The following is a 17,381-nucleotide window of genomic DNA, read 5'->3' as shown; positions in this document are numbered from 1 at the left end:
GCCAGAGAGGAAAACTGCAGATCTTACTGCCAACTGAGAGGACAGGGTTGCAAAAGATGACAGTACAGGTATGCCATTTTATAACAGGGGGCAAGAGTTTCTCAGCATAATGCCACAAATCAATGGTATAAGACAGCAGTGGTCCTAAAGACAACCTTGATGTTTTCGACTTTAATGATATTGACACTACATGTTGCAATGGGAGAGGGGCAGTCAAATTAGATTCGAGAAGGAGCCATGCAGGTATATGGGAAGGGGGATAAAGTCAGAGCTAGAGGGGTGCAGGGTGAACAGAAGCCACCAATTAGCCTAATACACGTCTTTGAGACGTGGGGAGAATGTGCAGGCTCTGGTAAAGATTGTATATGGACATCTGAGTCCTTGGTAGTGTTGGATTGGTACTAAAATTTTGATTTTGATATCAATACCAGCTTTCAGACCTCCTGGTACCAAAATAGTTCCTGAAGCAAATAATGGATAACTCCAATATCCTCCATCTTTCTCCAACCTCCCTGGTGCTGACACACTTTTTCCCTCTTGAGAGCTGTGTAGTCCCAATCGCATTGAATCAATAAGGTTTGGGGTCTCCCATGAAGTGTTGATCACATCAAAGTAATAAGGGGGGGCGGCTGGGGTTTCCTGTGAAGTTCTGCTTGTGTTGAAGCATGTAGTTTTGTTTCATGAAGTCTATGAAATGATACATTTTCCACAACTGCAATAGAAGGTGTCGAGGGAAGATTAGGGATGATGGAGAAGAAAGCTGATGTTTACTTCCTGTACTGAAAATCATGAAATGCTGGTACTGTAAAATTTGAGTTTTTCAGGACTTTTCAAGTAACAATATTCCACACAACCCAACAACTGTGGTGCTAATTACTCTGCTGCCACACAGTCCTGAACAGAGTTTGTTCAAAAACAATGCAGACCCATCTTGGTATGGAGGAGGCCTTATTTCACCTAGCCAGGTCTGTGTAATGCAGAAGTGGGGAATACAGTATGTGTAGAATAAGCCCACGAGTTTCCGGTGCAGGTGACTGTCAAAATTGCTGCCATGAAATCCTTTATGACTGATTATGCCTAACATTCTTTAAACTAAACATAACCTTGTTTTATTCAATTCACAACTAATCATGGTCTTTTTATCAGTTTTCCTAATGTTGTTGTGTCTAGACCAGTGAAAAAAGATATAACAGTTGAGACACTTCATTGATCATGCCTTGTACTTTGATTTCAATCCTGTTCTCCATTTCATTATTTCACTTTGCAGCTGCAGTGATTGCCATCTGCCCAGCTGAAGCAGAAAGACTGTACTTCCCACAGATCAACAACATGTCCTGGGATGAAGCAAGGACTTACTGCCAGGTCTGTTTCAAGGAACTTGTGAGTGTGACACCTGACAACAGTGCTGTGCTGGTGGAAATCCTGAATAATGACTCTTGGATTGGGATGAGAAAAAAGCTTGGTGGTCCTATGGATTGGTCTCGCTGGTCAGACAATACATCGCTTGTCTTCCAAAACTGGTATCCTAGAAGTCCTGACCCTAACAATACAGAAGATACCTGTGTCAAGCTTCTTAGTTTTGGAGCCTGGCTTGAAGACAACTGTAATTCCTTGCTGCCTTCTATATGTTATGAAGGTAAATGATATTATAAAAACGTTTTAGTTTAATAGGCAAAAATAAGATTTTTTATAGTGCCTATGACTTGTCATTAAGAATTTAAATCTGTTCGCTCATCTGTTAATATTAAGTAGTAAAGCTCTATCTATCTATCTATCTATCTATCTATCTATCTATCTATCTATCTATCTATCTATCTATCTATCTATCTATCTATCTATCTATCTATCTATCTATCTATCTATCTATCTATCTATCTATCTATCTATCTATCTATCTATCTATCTATCTATCTATCTATCTATCTAATACTGCTGTATACCTCTAAAATTTACAACTTAGCATTTCATGTGACTGGTTTATAAAGGCAAGTTAAGCAGAAAACAGATCAAATTCCTAAATTCCTCCTTGATGCAAAGTTTATAGATTAAATACTCAATTTCTCTACATTTACATAGATGTGATAAAAAGAAAGTGAATACCAAGAGAATGAAAAAGAAAAAGACTGTGAAGTGATCACACGTTAAGAAAGTGTGCAGAATGCTTTTCACTTGGCCAGCAGGGCATCTTTGTCTAATGGCTGAAGGCTTCAACTGGCCAGATCAGGCACTACCACAGACTCCCAATGTGACTGAACGAGCCTACTATCCTCCTAGTGTAGATACTCGGTCACAGTCACTCTAGAGTTGTACCTGTTATGATGCTAGACAGGCTAGCAAGGATGTCTGAATAATAATAAGGAGAAAAAAGACAAAGTCAAAACCAAAAAAAATTGCTGGAAACCAAGAAGTCAGAAACACTACTCCCAAGGTGGAATTCAAAGAAAAAAACAAACTGCAAAAATTCTGGGTCAAGGCAAAACTAGAGAAGCAGAAGTAACAGGATTTAAAGGCACAAACAGGTTGTTCTGAATCCACAAACTTGGATAAGGAAGTGCTTCCAAAAACAATCTTCTAAACTGCTGCATTGTTAAGCAGAGGTCACAATCACTACAGGAAAAAGGATGAGGTAGATGGATGGAAGGAAGAGCTTACACAAAGGAGTTGTTGATGTTGTGGTAGTGAAGGTGTGCAGTCCTCAGTCGTGGTGGGACTCCATGTGTTTGGATGGGCTCTTGTTGGGACATGAAAGGGATGCTGACTCAGTCTTAGTCAGGACCTCACCATTGACCCAGTTACCATGGGTGGCCCTACCAGGAGTACACGATTCTGACAACATCACTCAAGGGATCATTGATCACACAAACCACTCCACCATGTTAAGGCATTGAGTCAGTGGAAACAGAACAAAATAAATAACAAAATCAAAAGGAAGCATTAATTCTGAATACTCTTGTGAGATTGAGGTTCTAGATCTCATGAAACCCCCTAATGGCTGCTGGACCTTGTAAAAAAGATGGAGAAAAACATGCAAAAATGAAAATAATGAACCCATTTATAATACACCTGTAAACTGCCTTGGAAGGGGGTTCACCGTTTTTATTTCCGATTCTCCGTCTGTATAATGTTTAAATTGAAGCAAGAGACCCACCAGTTCACTTGTGTTTTCTAGAACTGTTATCCATTTTCTCTAAAATAAGGACATAAAAACATAAGAAATCTGACAAACGAGAGGAGATCATTCAGTCCATCAAGCTCATTTGTTTATTGAATAGCTAAGTTGTCTCAATGTCTCGTCCAGTTTCTTCTTAAAGGTTCTCAAGGCTCCATGTCTTGGTGGTTTGTCTCAGATTCCCCCAACTCTTTATGTAAAGAAGTGCTTCCTGACTTCAGTCCTAAATAACAACATTTATTTATATAGCAAGTTTCCATACAAATGATGTAGCTCAAAGTGCTTAAAAACATGAAGAAAGAAAAAAGAAGAATATAAAAATAAAATTAGGCAATAATAAGTAACAAAGAATAAAGTAAGGTCTGATGGCCAGGAAGACAGAGAAAACAAAAAAACTCCAGAGGGCTGGAGAAAAAAAAAACAAACAAAATCAGCAGGAGTTCCAAGGCCATGGGACCACTCAGCCCCCTCTAGGCATTCTACCTAACAGAAATGATAGAAATCAGTCCTCATGGATTACATGCTTCACGTGGAAGAATTAGATCAAGGGTTCCCAAAGTGGTCGATATTGACCCCCTGGGGTCGATTTGAACTTTCTAGGGGTCGATAGTTTCAATGAAAAAATTTGGGGGTCAACGACAGCAAAAATAGACCCCCTTACTACTGCTATTTGTTTGTTACTTCAAAATATCTATGATTCCAATAGGTACCTAATTAAGAAGTAAAATCATTTAAAAAAAACACATTACATACCAAATTTGCGAACAAAAAGGTAAAATGTGTCATTAAAAGAGTCACACGTAAGAATGCATGAAAATACATGTAGCACAAACATGTCTGTTCATTGTCTTATCGAACATATCAAAGCAAGTGCGGATATGAAAAACCATTGCATGTAATTAGGGGGTCGACGGTTTTAAAAGTTTTTGGTAAAGGGGTCTGCGGCTGAAAAAAGTTTGGGAACCCTTGAATTAGATGATGACGGCCATGTGGACCTCTGACCTTCAATACATCGATGTAAGGACATCACGGTGCTTTGATCAGGTGGTGGTGGCACAGATCAGAAAAAAGAAAAGAACAGCAGAGAAAGTAGGGGTTAGTACAGATTGCAGAGTCATAATAAAAATGATAATTAAATGCATATATAAAATATCACGGTTACACTAAAATGAAGCTATGAAAAAGCCATATTAAAATAATGAATTTTTAGTGTTTTTTTTTTAAGTGCTCCACTGTATTACCCTGGCGAATTTCTATCAGTAAGCTATTCCAGATTTTAGGTGCATAACAGCAGAAGGCCGCCTCACCACTTCTTTTAAGTTTAGCTCTTGGAATTCTAAACAGACACTCATTTGAAGATTTAAGGTTACAATTTGGAGTATAAGGTGAGAGGCATTGTGAAATATAGGATGGAGCAGATTATTTAAGGCTTTATAAACTATAAGCAGTATTTTAAAGTCAATTCTAAATGACACGAGTAACCAATGTAGTGACATCAAAACTGGAGAAATGTGCTTGGATTTTCTTTTCCTAGTTAAGATTCTGGCAGCTGCATTCTGCACTCGTTGCAATCGATTGATGTCTTTTTTGGGTGGTCCTGAGAGGAGTGTGTTACAGTAATCTAGTCAACTAAATACAAATTAACTACTTTTTCAGCATCTTGCAAAGTTATAAGGGATCTAAATTTTGCTATATTTCTTAAGTGAAAAAAATGCTGTCCTAGTAATCTGATTAATATGTGATTTAAAAATTCAGATCAGAGTTAATAATTATCCCTAAATTCTTTACCTCCATCTTGACTTTTAAGCCTCTTTATCTTGACTTTTAGATCAAGTTTATTTCTAATATCCTCATTATATCCATTTTGGCCAATCACTAAGATTTCCAATTTCTCCTTATTTAGTTTGAGAAAATTACTACTCATCCATTCAGAAACACAAGTAAGACATTGGGCCAGTGAACCAAGAGAGTCGGGGTCATCAGGCGCTATTGATAAATACTGTACATAAATAAATTAATTTCCCCTTCATTTGTTCTGGTATCCTCCAGTGTATGATTCACTCTTTAGTTGAAAGAATTCTCCAGGATCTACTTTATTGTTGCCTTTCAGGATTTTAAAATACCTGGATAAGGTCCCCACACTGTTTCCTCTGCTTGAGACTAAACAGGTTTAATTCTCTGAGTCTGTCACAGTATGATGTGTCCTTAACTCCTGGAATACACTTGATTGCTCTCCATTGCACAGCTTCAAGTGCTGCCATACCTTTTTTGAACTCTACCGTGCTTTACTTTGTTGTAACTTCTCTTGTTTCAGTTGATTTATTTTTTCCACAATACATGGCAGGGGGCTAGTGGTTGAAACTCTTCCTTGTCTCTGTGATTGTTAGAATTCTTTCTGTGTCCAGGTGGATTTTCTCCCACATACCAAAGATTTGTTTTAATTGAGTATAGTCATTGACGCCACCAAATTGGGATGGTGGTGTGTGTGCAATGGTGTCCTGGTTGGTGTACCATCCGGTGTTGGTTCTAACTACACTTTTAATGCTCTCAGAGATACACAATGGCATCTAGGGACTCTAATGGAATCAGCAGGTTCTGAAAATGATGGATATAGGCATCACAATTCTACTTCAGCTTTAGATACTTTACTTTAGATTTGTGGTGCTTATTAAAAATGACATGCTGAGAGATTTGCCAATCTTGTGTGTTTTCTTAAGAAAGCAAAATAAAATCTTTGTTGCTTGTTCAGGTGAAAATATATTCCTTTCTAAACAAAGTATATTTTTTGACAAACGGCATTATATAGTAAAACCTCAATTATCTGTCAGGGGTCGGGATCGAGGTCGTGACAGATAAGAGAACAGCTGCTTTAAAAATGATATATGGTAGAGTAATTTAGAAAATAGTCATATTTATTTACAAAAAAAATCTATTTTAACAAAATATAATATAAATTAATTATTTAATTATAATATTGTAACAACCAGTGTAATAAGCAAACACAACTCAGATGTACTGGAGTTTTCTATGTTTTACTCGGAGGCTTCGTTCTGTAATAATTGGTGCCCTGTCTTATACTCTGCTATCTGGACACACCTCCAAAACAATAAAAGAAAGCTCTCCCAACCAATCAGTTTATCTCCTGCTGCTCACGTTCCTGACTCTCTATACCACAAGCACTCCTGCTTATTGCCTCCTGACTCTCTACTCAAAACTTCCTTCCGCCTCACTTTCTTTTTTCTCATAACATCTCCTGCCACTCATGTTTGCCCCTCACAGAACAGAAGCCCTTCACCCAGTCTCATCACTTACAGCATTCATTACGCATTTCTGCTCCTCCACAGCACATCACAAGCTGCCTGCATGTCACAATATACTAACAAAACACAATATAACAGAATTTAAAAAGAAAGTTACAGTACAGGAGAACTTTAACTTAATACACTAACATTAATGCAGAGTAACATTACTGTCAGTGGTTTACATTTTCAACACGTTATCCAAATTTGTCAACATCACGCTTTATAACGTTCAGTGTTGTTCTTCCTGCTTCATAAATTGAAGCAGTACTTCAAGGACTTTTACCATTTTGTAAATGTTTAATAATTTCAGTTTTTTGTGACAATTCCAATAAATTAATTATAACAAAAGAAAAAAGTTTCGAAACGCTATTAAAACTGAAGGTACGTGACTGACACTGTATGTGTATTTATTGTATGTATAGTTCATGGATGCAATTGACTCAAACTGTGTAGATTTGGATTTACTTTTATGGACTTTGCCTTGACTGGGTTTGCAGCCTCGGGGACAACCAAATCTTTCTGTGGCACACTGGACGAGCCCTATGGACATTTCTTTGCACTGTGACGATCTATGAGCCGGGAATGGTCTGTCTTCTTGATTATAATTTAAACACTGGATTGCTCTCGATTCCTTCTATACGTGCTTAAGGACCAATGTTCCCTCTAAGCTGAGCGCGTGAGCGATCGCTCACACGAATTCAGAGCGTTGCTCATACTTCCCGCACGATCGCTCATTCCGACGGCGTTGCTCGTACTTATCACACGATCACTCACTCCGACCGTCGGAGTTGGTGCTCATAAATTTTTGGCTTAAACAAAATGTCGCTCATAAACAATGTTTTTTGCTCACTATATCCTACTCCTTAGAGGGAACATTGTTAAGGACTAAGAAATGATCTGAGGTTTACACCCAGCTGGATGCGTCTCTGGGCGACCCGCCCATAATACCCAGCGTTATATGTATGTGGCTGTGTGTTGGAACCTCCGAATTTTGGTATCTTCATGTGCATTTTGTAAATATCTCCTATGCTTTTTTTGCTACTTGCTGCTCATCTGCGCCTCCCGTCTCACCTTCTCCGCTGTGCTGTGTTGCTTCTCTGCTACTATCAAATATTGCTCTCTACTATGCTAAAATACTCTTGTGACAAACTCCTTCATATTAAACAGTTTCTCCAGAGCAAAGGGTCAGACTGGAATTTCCTAAAAGACAATGATATTGTGCAGCTTCTGAAATATTTGCATCACGGGTCAGGTCACTGCCACAGCCGGGCTGCGAATGTAAAGTTCACCGGCAGCATTTGCTCAGGAATATACTGTCCTACTCATGGCTTTGGAGAAAGGAGTGTCAGTGTGCCAAATATGCAATATTTTAAAATAAACTCTGGTCATGGATCTGTGCACAACGAACCCACATCAGCTAATATTGCATTGTTTAACTCAAGATCTCTTAATGGCAAAGCACTGGTGCTATCAGAATTCATTACAGACTCAAACCTTGACTTGCTATGCTTAACAGAAACTTGGCAAAAACCAAATGACTTTACATCTGTCACAGAGGTGACTCCACCCGGATACATTCATTTCACGAAGCCTCGCAGCTCAAGACAAGGCGGAGGAATCACAGTAATCGCCAGATCAAAGTTAAACATCAAAAGTATCCCCATTGACAGTCCATTCAAAATCCAGTCCTGTCTCACTTATTGTTGTCTATCATCCCCCGACATACAATGCTTCTTTTTAATCTGATCTGACTGAATTATTAACCCACTTAAATTCACTTTCCCAGAGAGCCATTCTTCTTGGCGATTTTAACATCCATATTGACATTACTACATGTAAACTGAGAAATTAATTCCTATCCATACTGGACTGTTTTGACTTGGTGCAGCATGTTGATTTTCCCACCCACTCTGGTGGTCATATACTGGACCTGATCTGCACATCTGGATTATCTGTCGGCAACACTTATAGCAGTGAATTGGGACTCTCTGACCATAAAGCAGTGCTTTTCATTGTCTCATTACCTCTCCCTCCTCTTACCTGTAAATGTCAAATTTCTTTCAGAAACCTTAAAAATATCTGTCCCTCTGTTCTTGCTGGACCCATTTCTGATCTATTTCTGTCTTCACGTATTCCATCAACACTAGATAGTCTTGTTGACCAATATAACTCAACCCTTCATTTAGCGCTCGTTAAAACAGCTCCTTTAAAACATAAGGAGGTTTCCTTTAAGCGTTCAGCTCCTTGGTATAATTCAGAGCTACGATATATGAAAGCAACTGGCCAACGCCTTGAGAGAATGTCACGTAAGACTGGCCTCACCGTTCACATCCAGGCTTTCTCTGACCATCAAAGGCCTCACAGGGATGCATAACTGCAGCCAAAAACACACATTATGGCAGAATAATAGAAAGTGGCCATGAAAACCCAAGGGTTTTGTTCTCTGTAGTTAATAAACTACCCAACCTGCATCTGGCCCAACTACCTCCTCTACTGAAGTCTGTGAAAAATTCTTCCACTTTTTCTGCAATAAAATTAAAGATCTAAATAATTCAACTAACATAAATCCATCATCCATTTATATCCTTCCCTGTCTTCCCACTCCATCCAGCTCCTTTTCTAAATTTTCACCAGTCACATCGGCATTTGTTAATAACCTGCTTTGTAAGATGAGGCCAACTACTTGTGAACTGGACCCCATCCCCACCACACTTCTTAAATCCTGCCCTAATGCCATAATCCTGACTGTTATGACAATAGTCAATACATCCCTCGGTTTGTGCCAGCCACTTTTAAAATCGCTTCTGTAACCCCCCCATGTTAAAAAAGTCTGGTCTTGATGGTGATGATCTTAACCATTTTTGGCCTATTTCCCACTTACCTTTTCTGTCAAAAGTTCTTGAGCGTGTTGTAGCCTCCACGCTCACCAATCATTGCACAACAATTTTTTATAAAGTCTTGCTTCCTGAAAAGGTTTTGCTGATTGTGACAGGTACCTACTGGGTACGCACAAATATAGTTTTGGTTTTACTGCATCACGGAGGAACTCTTAGAAATAGACATTTATATGTTCACTGACAATAACGTATTTAGTCACGTTTATGTTTCGCATAAGCTATTAAATTCAACAGAATTAAAAGTGTTTTGCTCCTGATTTTCTTTTGTATTCAATGTCTGGTGCATCACATTGCAGTGTCCAACAGTAGTCAGCAAGCATTGACGGATTCCGGTTGCCCTGGTATCGTTTCTCCATCGTAGCAATGTCCTGGTGAAACCTTTCGTTCGTCACTGACAGCACCGAGATTTGCGGGGAAGAAGTACAAGTGTGAGTGGAGGAAATGAATCTTGGGTGACATGTTGCACTTCATTGTCTTGCTTTGAGAAGTTTGTCTACCAGCTGAATGTCGTTTGGGGCTCTGTAATTGCTCAGAAAATTGTCAACAACGTTTTTGAAGGCTTTCCAGGCAATTTTTTTCCGGCCCAACTAACAGATTTTCAAACCGCTTGTCACTCATAACATGTCTGATCTGGGGGCCAACAAAAGTGCCCTCTTTGATGTTGGCGTCAGTTATTCTTGGGAACCTCTGTCTTGAGAGACGTTGGATGAAAGCTTATCTTCTGTATTTCGGCTGCAAAACTGGTAATCAAGACAAGGATTGGGCGCCTCACATTTGCTGTGCGATATGTGCTGTCAGTCTGAGAGCCTGGCTCAGAGGCACTCGAAAGACGATGCCATTTGCTGTTTTGATGATATGGCGAGTTGCTGTTTCGATGATATGGCGAGAACAGAAAGACCATGTGACGGACTGTTACTTCTGTTTGACTAATGTGTCTGGTTTCTCTGCCAAAAGCAAGAAGTCAATTGAATATCCTAATCTGCCTTCAGCAATGAGACCCATGCCACATGATAATATATTCGCCACAGATATAGCAGAATGTATCACGGCTGTTACGACATTGACAAGACATATCGCCCGACACCCAAAACGTCTATAGCATCAAGCTTACTTACTGTTATATTGCTACAGATACTATACTTTACTATACTGATACTACATACACACTGACTATCTATATTAACCAAATGAGCAGGATCGGTGTATGCAAGCCACCTTTATAGCACGCTGAGACAGCGTCAAGCTCGTTCATAGCTGCCCAGGCATGCCCAGGATGTCAACTTCCACAGAAAAGCTTCCAACCTGTCCTGATTCCATGCCTGGTCATACCCAGGCTACACAAACCATTGTTGATAAGTCACTTACGGGAGCGAAAATGTTTAGATACAAATAGAAGAAAACATCATGCCATGGTAACCAATGATTTGCTTATGGCAGCAGACTCTGGACAAACCAGCATATTAATTCTATTAGACCTCAGTGCAGCATTTGACACTGTCAGACCTGACATTCTACAGTCCAGAATGGTGAACATGCTGGGTATCTCTGGCACTGCCCTCCAGTGGCTTAAGTCCTATCTGATTCTGATAGGTAAGAGTTTGTTAGTCTTGGCAACGGCAGGTCCAGCTCAGCGCCAGTCACACAAGGAGTTTCTAAGGGTTCTGTCCTCGGCCCTCTGCTTTTCTGTATCTGTATGCTTCCCCTTGGCCATGTCATTCATAGCTATGGACTGGGTTATCATTTTTATGCAGATGACATTCAACTGTATTTCAATGTCAAAAGTGCAACTTCATCAGAGTTTTCTCAGCTCACAACTTGCCTCAGTGAAATTAAAACCTGGATGGAGCAGAACTCTTTAAAATTAAATTGCAACAAAACTGAACTCCTGCAAATTGGCACTAAAGTGCTACTTAAGAAAATGAGCACCTTCGCAGTCATTCTTGACGGTGATCTCATCAGACCTTCTTCTGATGCAAAGAATCTTGGTGTCATTTTTGATTCCACCCTTTCTTATTCTGCCCACATAAATCACATTAAGAAACTTTCTTACTTTTACCACCGTAACATATCCCGTGTTCACTCATTCCTTTCCATTTCTAATACTGAGAAACTTGTCCATGCTTTTATCACATCCCGCATTGATTATTGTAATTCCCTGCTGGCAGGTGCCCCTTCTGATTTTCTATCACAGCTCCAGTTGATTAAAAACTCAGCTGCAAGAGTCCTGACACGAACCAGCAACAGTGAGCACATCACATCCATCCTGCTTTGCCTTCACTGGCTCCCTGTGTCTTACAGGATTGAATATAAAATTCTATTAATAACCTACAAAGCTTTAAATGGCCTCACACCGGACTACAGCAATGACCTTCTATATCACTATACTCCTGTTCGCCTACTAAGGTCCTCTGATTCTGGTAATCTTGTTGTGCCTCACACTAACCTGCACTCTATGGGTGACAGGGCCTTCAGCTCCACAGCACCCAGACATGGAATGTCATCCCGAAATTAATTAGATCAGCTGACTCCAGTCATTCTTTTAAAAAACAAACTTCAAACTCATCTATTTAGGAAGGCTTTTAACCTAACATTCTGCCCTTTCTTTCAGTTTACTTCTCTGTCCAGGTGCTCAGGATAATTTGTGTGTCTGTTATATCACAAAATAGGTTATTTGTTCGGTTTTTCTTTTAGTATTGAATTTAGTATTTTACTCTGGTTTATTGTCCTTTATTCTATTTAATGCTTTGTTATCTGTTTCATTGTTCTATTCAGGAAAATATTTGTATCCAATGTTACATATACCCTGCTGTTTTTTTTCTAAGACTCTGTGAAGCACCTTGAGCATGGGAAAGGTGCTATATAAATAAAATGTATTATTATTATTATTATTTCAAAATGCGACCTGACACATGGTGCTGTGGAAGAAGACTACACACTAGCAGAAGGGAGAGTTGTTCCAAAGTGCAGAGCTCACACTGTACCACAAAGGAGTAATAGTACTGTAATACTGTAGTACTGCTGCTGAAGAATGTGAATTTCCCATTGGGATTAATAAAGTATCTATCTATCTATCTATCTATCTATCTATCTATCTATCTATCTATCTATCTATCTATCTATCTATCTATCTATCTATCTATCTATCTATCTATCTATCTATCTATCTAATAGGTGCTTGCGTGCGCATTGTTTTTCTTTGGCCCTGATAGTTAACAAGGTTATACTGTATTAGAAAAAAAGACTTACAAATAATATTTTAAATATATTACTAAACACCCAAGAACACCATCATGGAGACCACTATAAACTGGGCCTAGATTTCATTTGAGGGCGGCAGTAGCGCTGCTACCTCGCAGTAAGGAGACCCAGGTTCACTTCCCGGGTCCTCCCAGTGTGGAGTTTGCATGTTCTCCCCGTGTCTGCGTGGGTTTCCTCCGGGTGCTCCGGTTTCCTCCCATAGTCCAAAGACATGCAGGTTAGGTGCATTGGCGATTCTAAATTGTCCCTAGTGTGTGCTTGGTGTGTGTGTGTGCGCCCTGCGGTGGACTGGCGCCTGCCCGGGGTTTGTTTCCTGCCTTGCACCCTGTGTTAGCTGGGATGGGCTCCAGCAGACCCCCATGACCCTGTAGTTAGTATATAGTAGGTTGGATAATGGATGGATGGATTTCATTTGGGATTCTACATTCTATTGCCAGGAAAGAATCTGACCAGTAAACAAAGCGTCTGCAGCTGAAATGACTTTTCGACCAGACAGATTTAAAGGGATACTTTAGTCAATTATAATTCTAAACTCCATAGAATGTTAACTCAAGGTGAGCAGATACACTCTTCAGTGTCAGTTTGCTTGAAAATTGTTCAAGAAATTTTGTTCGCTTTTCGATTTGCATTCACTGGCCTGTACTTCTGCGGTGGGTTGGCACCCTGCCTGGGATTGATTCCTGCCTTGTGCCCTGTGTTGGCTGGGATTGGCTCCAGCAGACCTCCGTGACCCTGTGTTCAGATTCAGCGGGTTGGAAAATGGACGGATGGATGGCCTGCACTTTGCTGTGATGCTTTAAAAAGCTTGCTCAGACTCTGAAATTTTAGGTTTTAAAATTCTTTGTTTGTGTCCTTGTTTTATAGTTTTTTGCAAGAATTACCAAGCTGTATTCCTTCAGTCAGTCATTTTATAACCCACTGGAGCTTAACCCCGCTACTATAGGTGCAAGGCAGGAACAAACGCTGGACAGGACGCCAATCCAGTGCAGAGCGATCACACACACCCACCAACCACAGACCAGGGCCAATTTAGGATCAATTTAGGGGCCAATTCACTTAACCTGCATGTCTTTGGACTGTGGGAGGAAACCCACACAGACACAAGGAGAATGTGCAAACTTCATATAGGGAGGACTAGGGACACGGACCCTGGTCTCCATACTGTGAGGCAGTAGTGCTACCCCTGCGCCACTGTGCTGCACTATTCCCACAAAATTTGCCGTATGGACAGCTTAAATTACTTTTTTTTTGCCTCAGTGCCAGCAATGCCATCACGGAGCTGAAGCAGCCATGTTGGATGGGAACCTTACTCCCTGATCTGTGCTGCCTGCCTGATTTGTGTGACACATGTACAGGAGTTTCGCACATTCATCCTGCAGGAGTACTTCAACTCACACTTTACGGTGCTGCCCAATCTGCTGTGTATACGTGTGAATAATTTACGGCATAGACACGCGTGCATGATATCCCTACTCGATCAGTAGTTTATACTGTACGTGTCTTTAAATGAGAAGTATTTTCATTTGAGGGCTACATTAGCTGATCATAATGAGAATATTATGAGAATACTTATGCATCGATTTATTGTGTCTTGTGTGTTCATTTCTAGATTAAGCATGTCAAGCTCCTCGCTATGTAAATTAGAATGATTTAGACAAGATCAGGCCATTCAGTCCAACAAAGCTCGCCAGTCTTATCCACTTAATTAATAATAATAATAATAATTCATTACATTTATATAGCGCTTTTCTCAGTACTCAAAGCACTATCCACACAGGGAGGAAACGGGAAGCGAACTCACAATCTTCCACAGTCACCTTACTGCAAAGCAGTGGCACTACCACTGTGCCACCTGTGAGGATAATTCTTCTAAAATAACATCAAGTCTTACTGTCTACCACACTACTTGGTAGCTTATTCCAAGTGTCTGTGGTTCTCTATGTAAAGAAAAACTTCCTAATCTTTGTATGAAATTTATGCTTCACAAGTCTTGATAAACTCATTTTAAAGTAACAGTCTTGATCCACTTTACTAATTCCCTTCATAATTTTAAACACTTAACATTCTGTTAGGTTAAACTTGCTTGTTTTCCCTTTGTAATTATGGGTTACTATGTGTAGATGAAATGGCAAATTAATCCATTTAAAATTACACAATAGTGTAGCGCAGATAGTGATGGAGGCTTTACGTATCCACTTCTAGTAGAACTGAATTATATTTCTTGAGTGTCACATTTCATTTGCCAGTTCAAATCCCATTACTGCCAGAAGGGATCCTACTCTGTTGGGTTCTTGAGCGAGGCCCTTAACCTAAAAATATGTCCAGGGACTCAATTTCCCCTCAGGGATTAACAAAGTTTATCAAATCAAAATCAAAATAATCAAATTTGCAAATATAGTTAAAGTGAAAGCAACTAAAATGGATTTCATTCCTTTTAATAGCAGCACCAATCACAGAAATAATGTCTAGGGACATTGCCATCACCCAACTGCCTTATGTTGACTTTACTCAAAATACATGTTTTTCACATTTACAAAAAGATTTTCCTACTTAAGTGTTTGTTTCTATTTTACTGTATGTAGACAGTTGTGAGGATGTGTAATGCACGGTGCGATTTTTAACAAATTGTGGCCAGGCGACTACACACACTACATGGAGTTGCCAGTTGTGCCTGTGCTCAAACTGTATTGACACGTTCCGTCCGATGGACATGCCACGTTATGGGTGCTCAGACTAGATGTGCACGTGGCCGCGACAGACAGTTTTATCTGTTCAAAATAACATGATGGCCACAGGCTTCTCTATATGTCGACAAAGAACTGGCTCTTGCTGTACTGTTCTCTGAAAGTACAAAGAAAAAGACAAAGGTGTAACTGCACACACAGATGGCTGAGGCGTGGCAAGTCTGTTTATTTTCGAGAAGTACTTAGTCTATGTAATTTACAGTACTGTGTGTTTATTTCAGGTTCTTCCAGTAAATGTTTCCTAAGATGCTTTTGCCATTGGCTGTTTAGTAGTATGTGTTGCTATATGATATTTAAATTTTGGAAATCAAAAATGTGAAAATGAGCAAGACAACAGCAATGACCAACATACTGTGATCAACATACAATGAAATTTTATTACAACATCAAAAAATTAGGTTGTGAAACTGCTCACACTGCAAGATGGCTGACTGAAATTTCAGACATGACGCAAATTCATCCGATCGTGCGACAGCCCAATCATAAGATGCAATACGGCCTCACTTTCTGAGGAACCTAAAGAAAGCACAACTCCCACAACACCGGCTGGTTAACTTCTTCAGGTGCACCATAGACTCTGTCATCATGTACTGCATGACAGCGTGGTACCTCTGAGAACAGGAAGACCCTCCGGCGTATCATCAAAATGGCTCTGAGAATTACTTGCACTCAGCTACCATCACTGGAGGATTTCGTCACTGGCCGCTGCAGCAGAAAAGCAAAGAACATTTGTAGAGAGCCAACCCACCCTGGCCATAGCATTTTCACTCATTCAGTGCCCTGCATATCTGCACTACCAGGCTGAAGAACAACAACAACAACAACATCCATCCATCCATTATCTAACCCGCTGAATCCAAACACAGGGTCACGGGAGCCAATCCCAGAGCACAAGGCAGGAACCAATCCCGGGCAGGGTGCCAACCCACCGCAGGACACACACAAACACCAAGCACACACTAGGGCCAATTCAGAATCGCCAATCCACCTAACCTGTATGTCTTTGGACTGTGGGAGGAAACCCATGCAGACACGGGGAGAACTTATAAACTCCACGCAGGGAGAACCCTGGAAGCGAACCCGGGTCCCCAGGTCTCCCAACTGTGAGGCAGCAGCTCCACCCACTGCGCCACCGTGCTGCCCCAACAACAACAACAACATTTATTTATATAGCACATTTTCATACAAATAATGCAGCTCAAAGTGCTTTACATGATGCAGAAAGAGAAAAAAGTCAACATAAAAATTAAAATAAGAGAACACTAATTAACATAGAATAAAAGTAAGGTCCGATGGCCAGGGAGGACAGAAAAAACAAAAAAACTCCAGACGGCTGGAGAAAAAATAAAATCTTCAGGGGTTCCAGGCCACGAGACCACTCAGCCCCCTCTAGGCATTCTACCTAACATAAATGACATCAATCAGTCCTCATTGTATTCAGGGAAGGACTTGATGATGATGGTTACGTGGACTAGTGTGACCTGAAATGCTGACCAACAACCTCAACCCAAGTTAACAAAGACAACGCGTTGTACCTTAGTACTTATTATTTACATGTGTGTTTGCAAAATGCAAATCTCTGTGAAGAATTTATTAGTTACATTTTGTTCCGGGGGAAAACCCATCAGTCATAAAAGGAACTGCTGTAGGGTGCAATATGAGTGCAGTGAGGCGGTGTGCTGTGGTCTTTAATTTGGTACTGCAAGCTGTATACGGAGCCTATGGAAAGCCTTCACTCCCTCTGCATATTTTCACATTTTATTGTTATGCTACATTGAATCACAATGGATTTAATTGTATGTTTTTTTGTTTTTTTTTAACATCGATCATTGCAGATGGATCTCTGCAGACTGACCTATGGAAAATGCAAAATAATTGGATTGAATTGATTATATCGCAACTTGATGTCCATAGTTAGTAGATGCACCTTTAGCAGCCATGACAGTCTTGAGTTTATATGCACAGGTCACTCTCTATCATCTTTGCACATCTGCACTTGTCCATTTCTCTT

At 40.1% G+C, this 17,381-nt stretch overlaps 1 protein-coding gene across 1 annotated transcript in view; it reads left to right on the top strand.

Annotated features, from left to right (window-relative positions):
- The window catches only part of LOC114648996 (receptor-type tyrosine-protein phosphatase eta-like), a 50,889-nt gene that overhangs the window by 11,519 nt on the left and 21,989 nt on the right, over positions 1–17,381 (top strand). Inside the window, exon 3 of the mRNA XM_051924775.1 lies at positions 1,268–1,636. Within this exon, the coding sequence (XP_051780735.1) occupies positions 1,268–1,636 (369 nt within the window). The remainder of the gene's footprint in view (positions 1–1,267; positions 1,637–17,381) is intronic.

This window comes from Erpetoichthys calabaricus, chromosome 3 (genome assembly GCF_900747795.2).
Source record: "Erpetoichthys calabaricus chromosome 3, fErpCal1.3, whole genome shotgun sequence".
NCBI classification, from domain to species: domain Eukaryota; kingdom Metazoa; phylum Chordata; class Cladistia; order Polypteriformes; family Polypteridae; genus Erpetoichthys; species Erpetoichthys calabaricus.
Note: the sequence above shows the minus strand (reverse complement) of the source record. Positions and strands in the feature narration are given on the sequence as shown.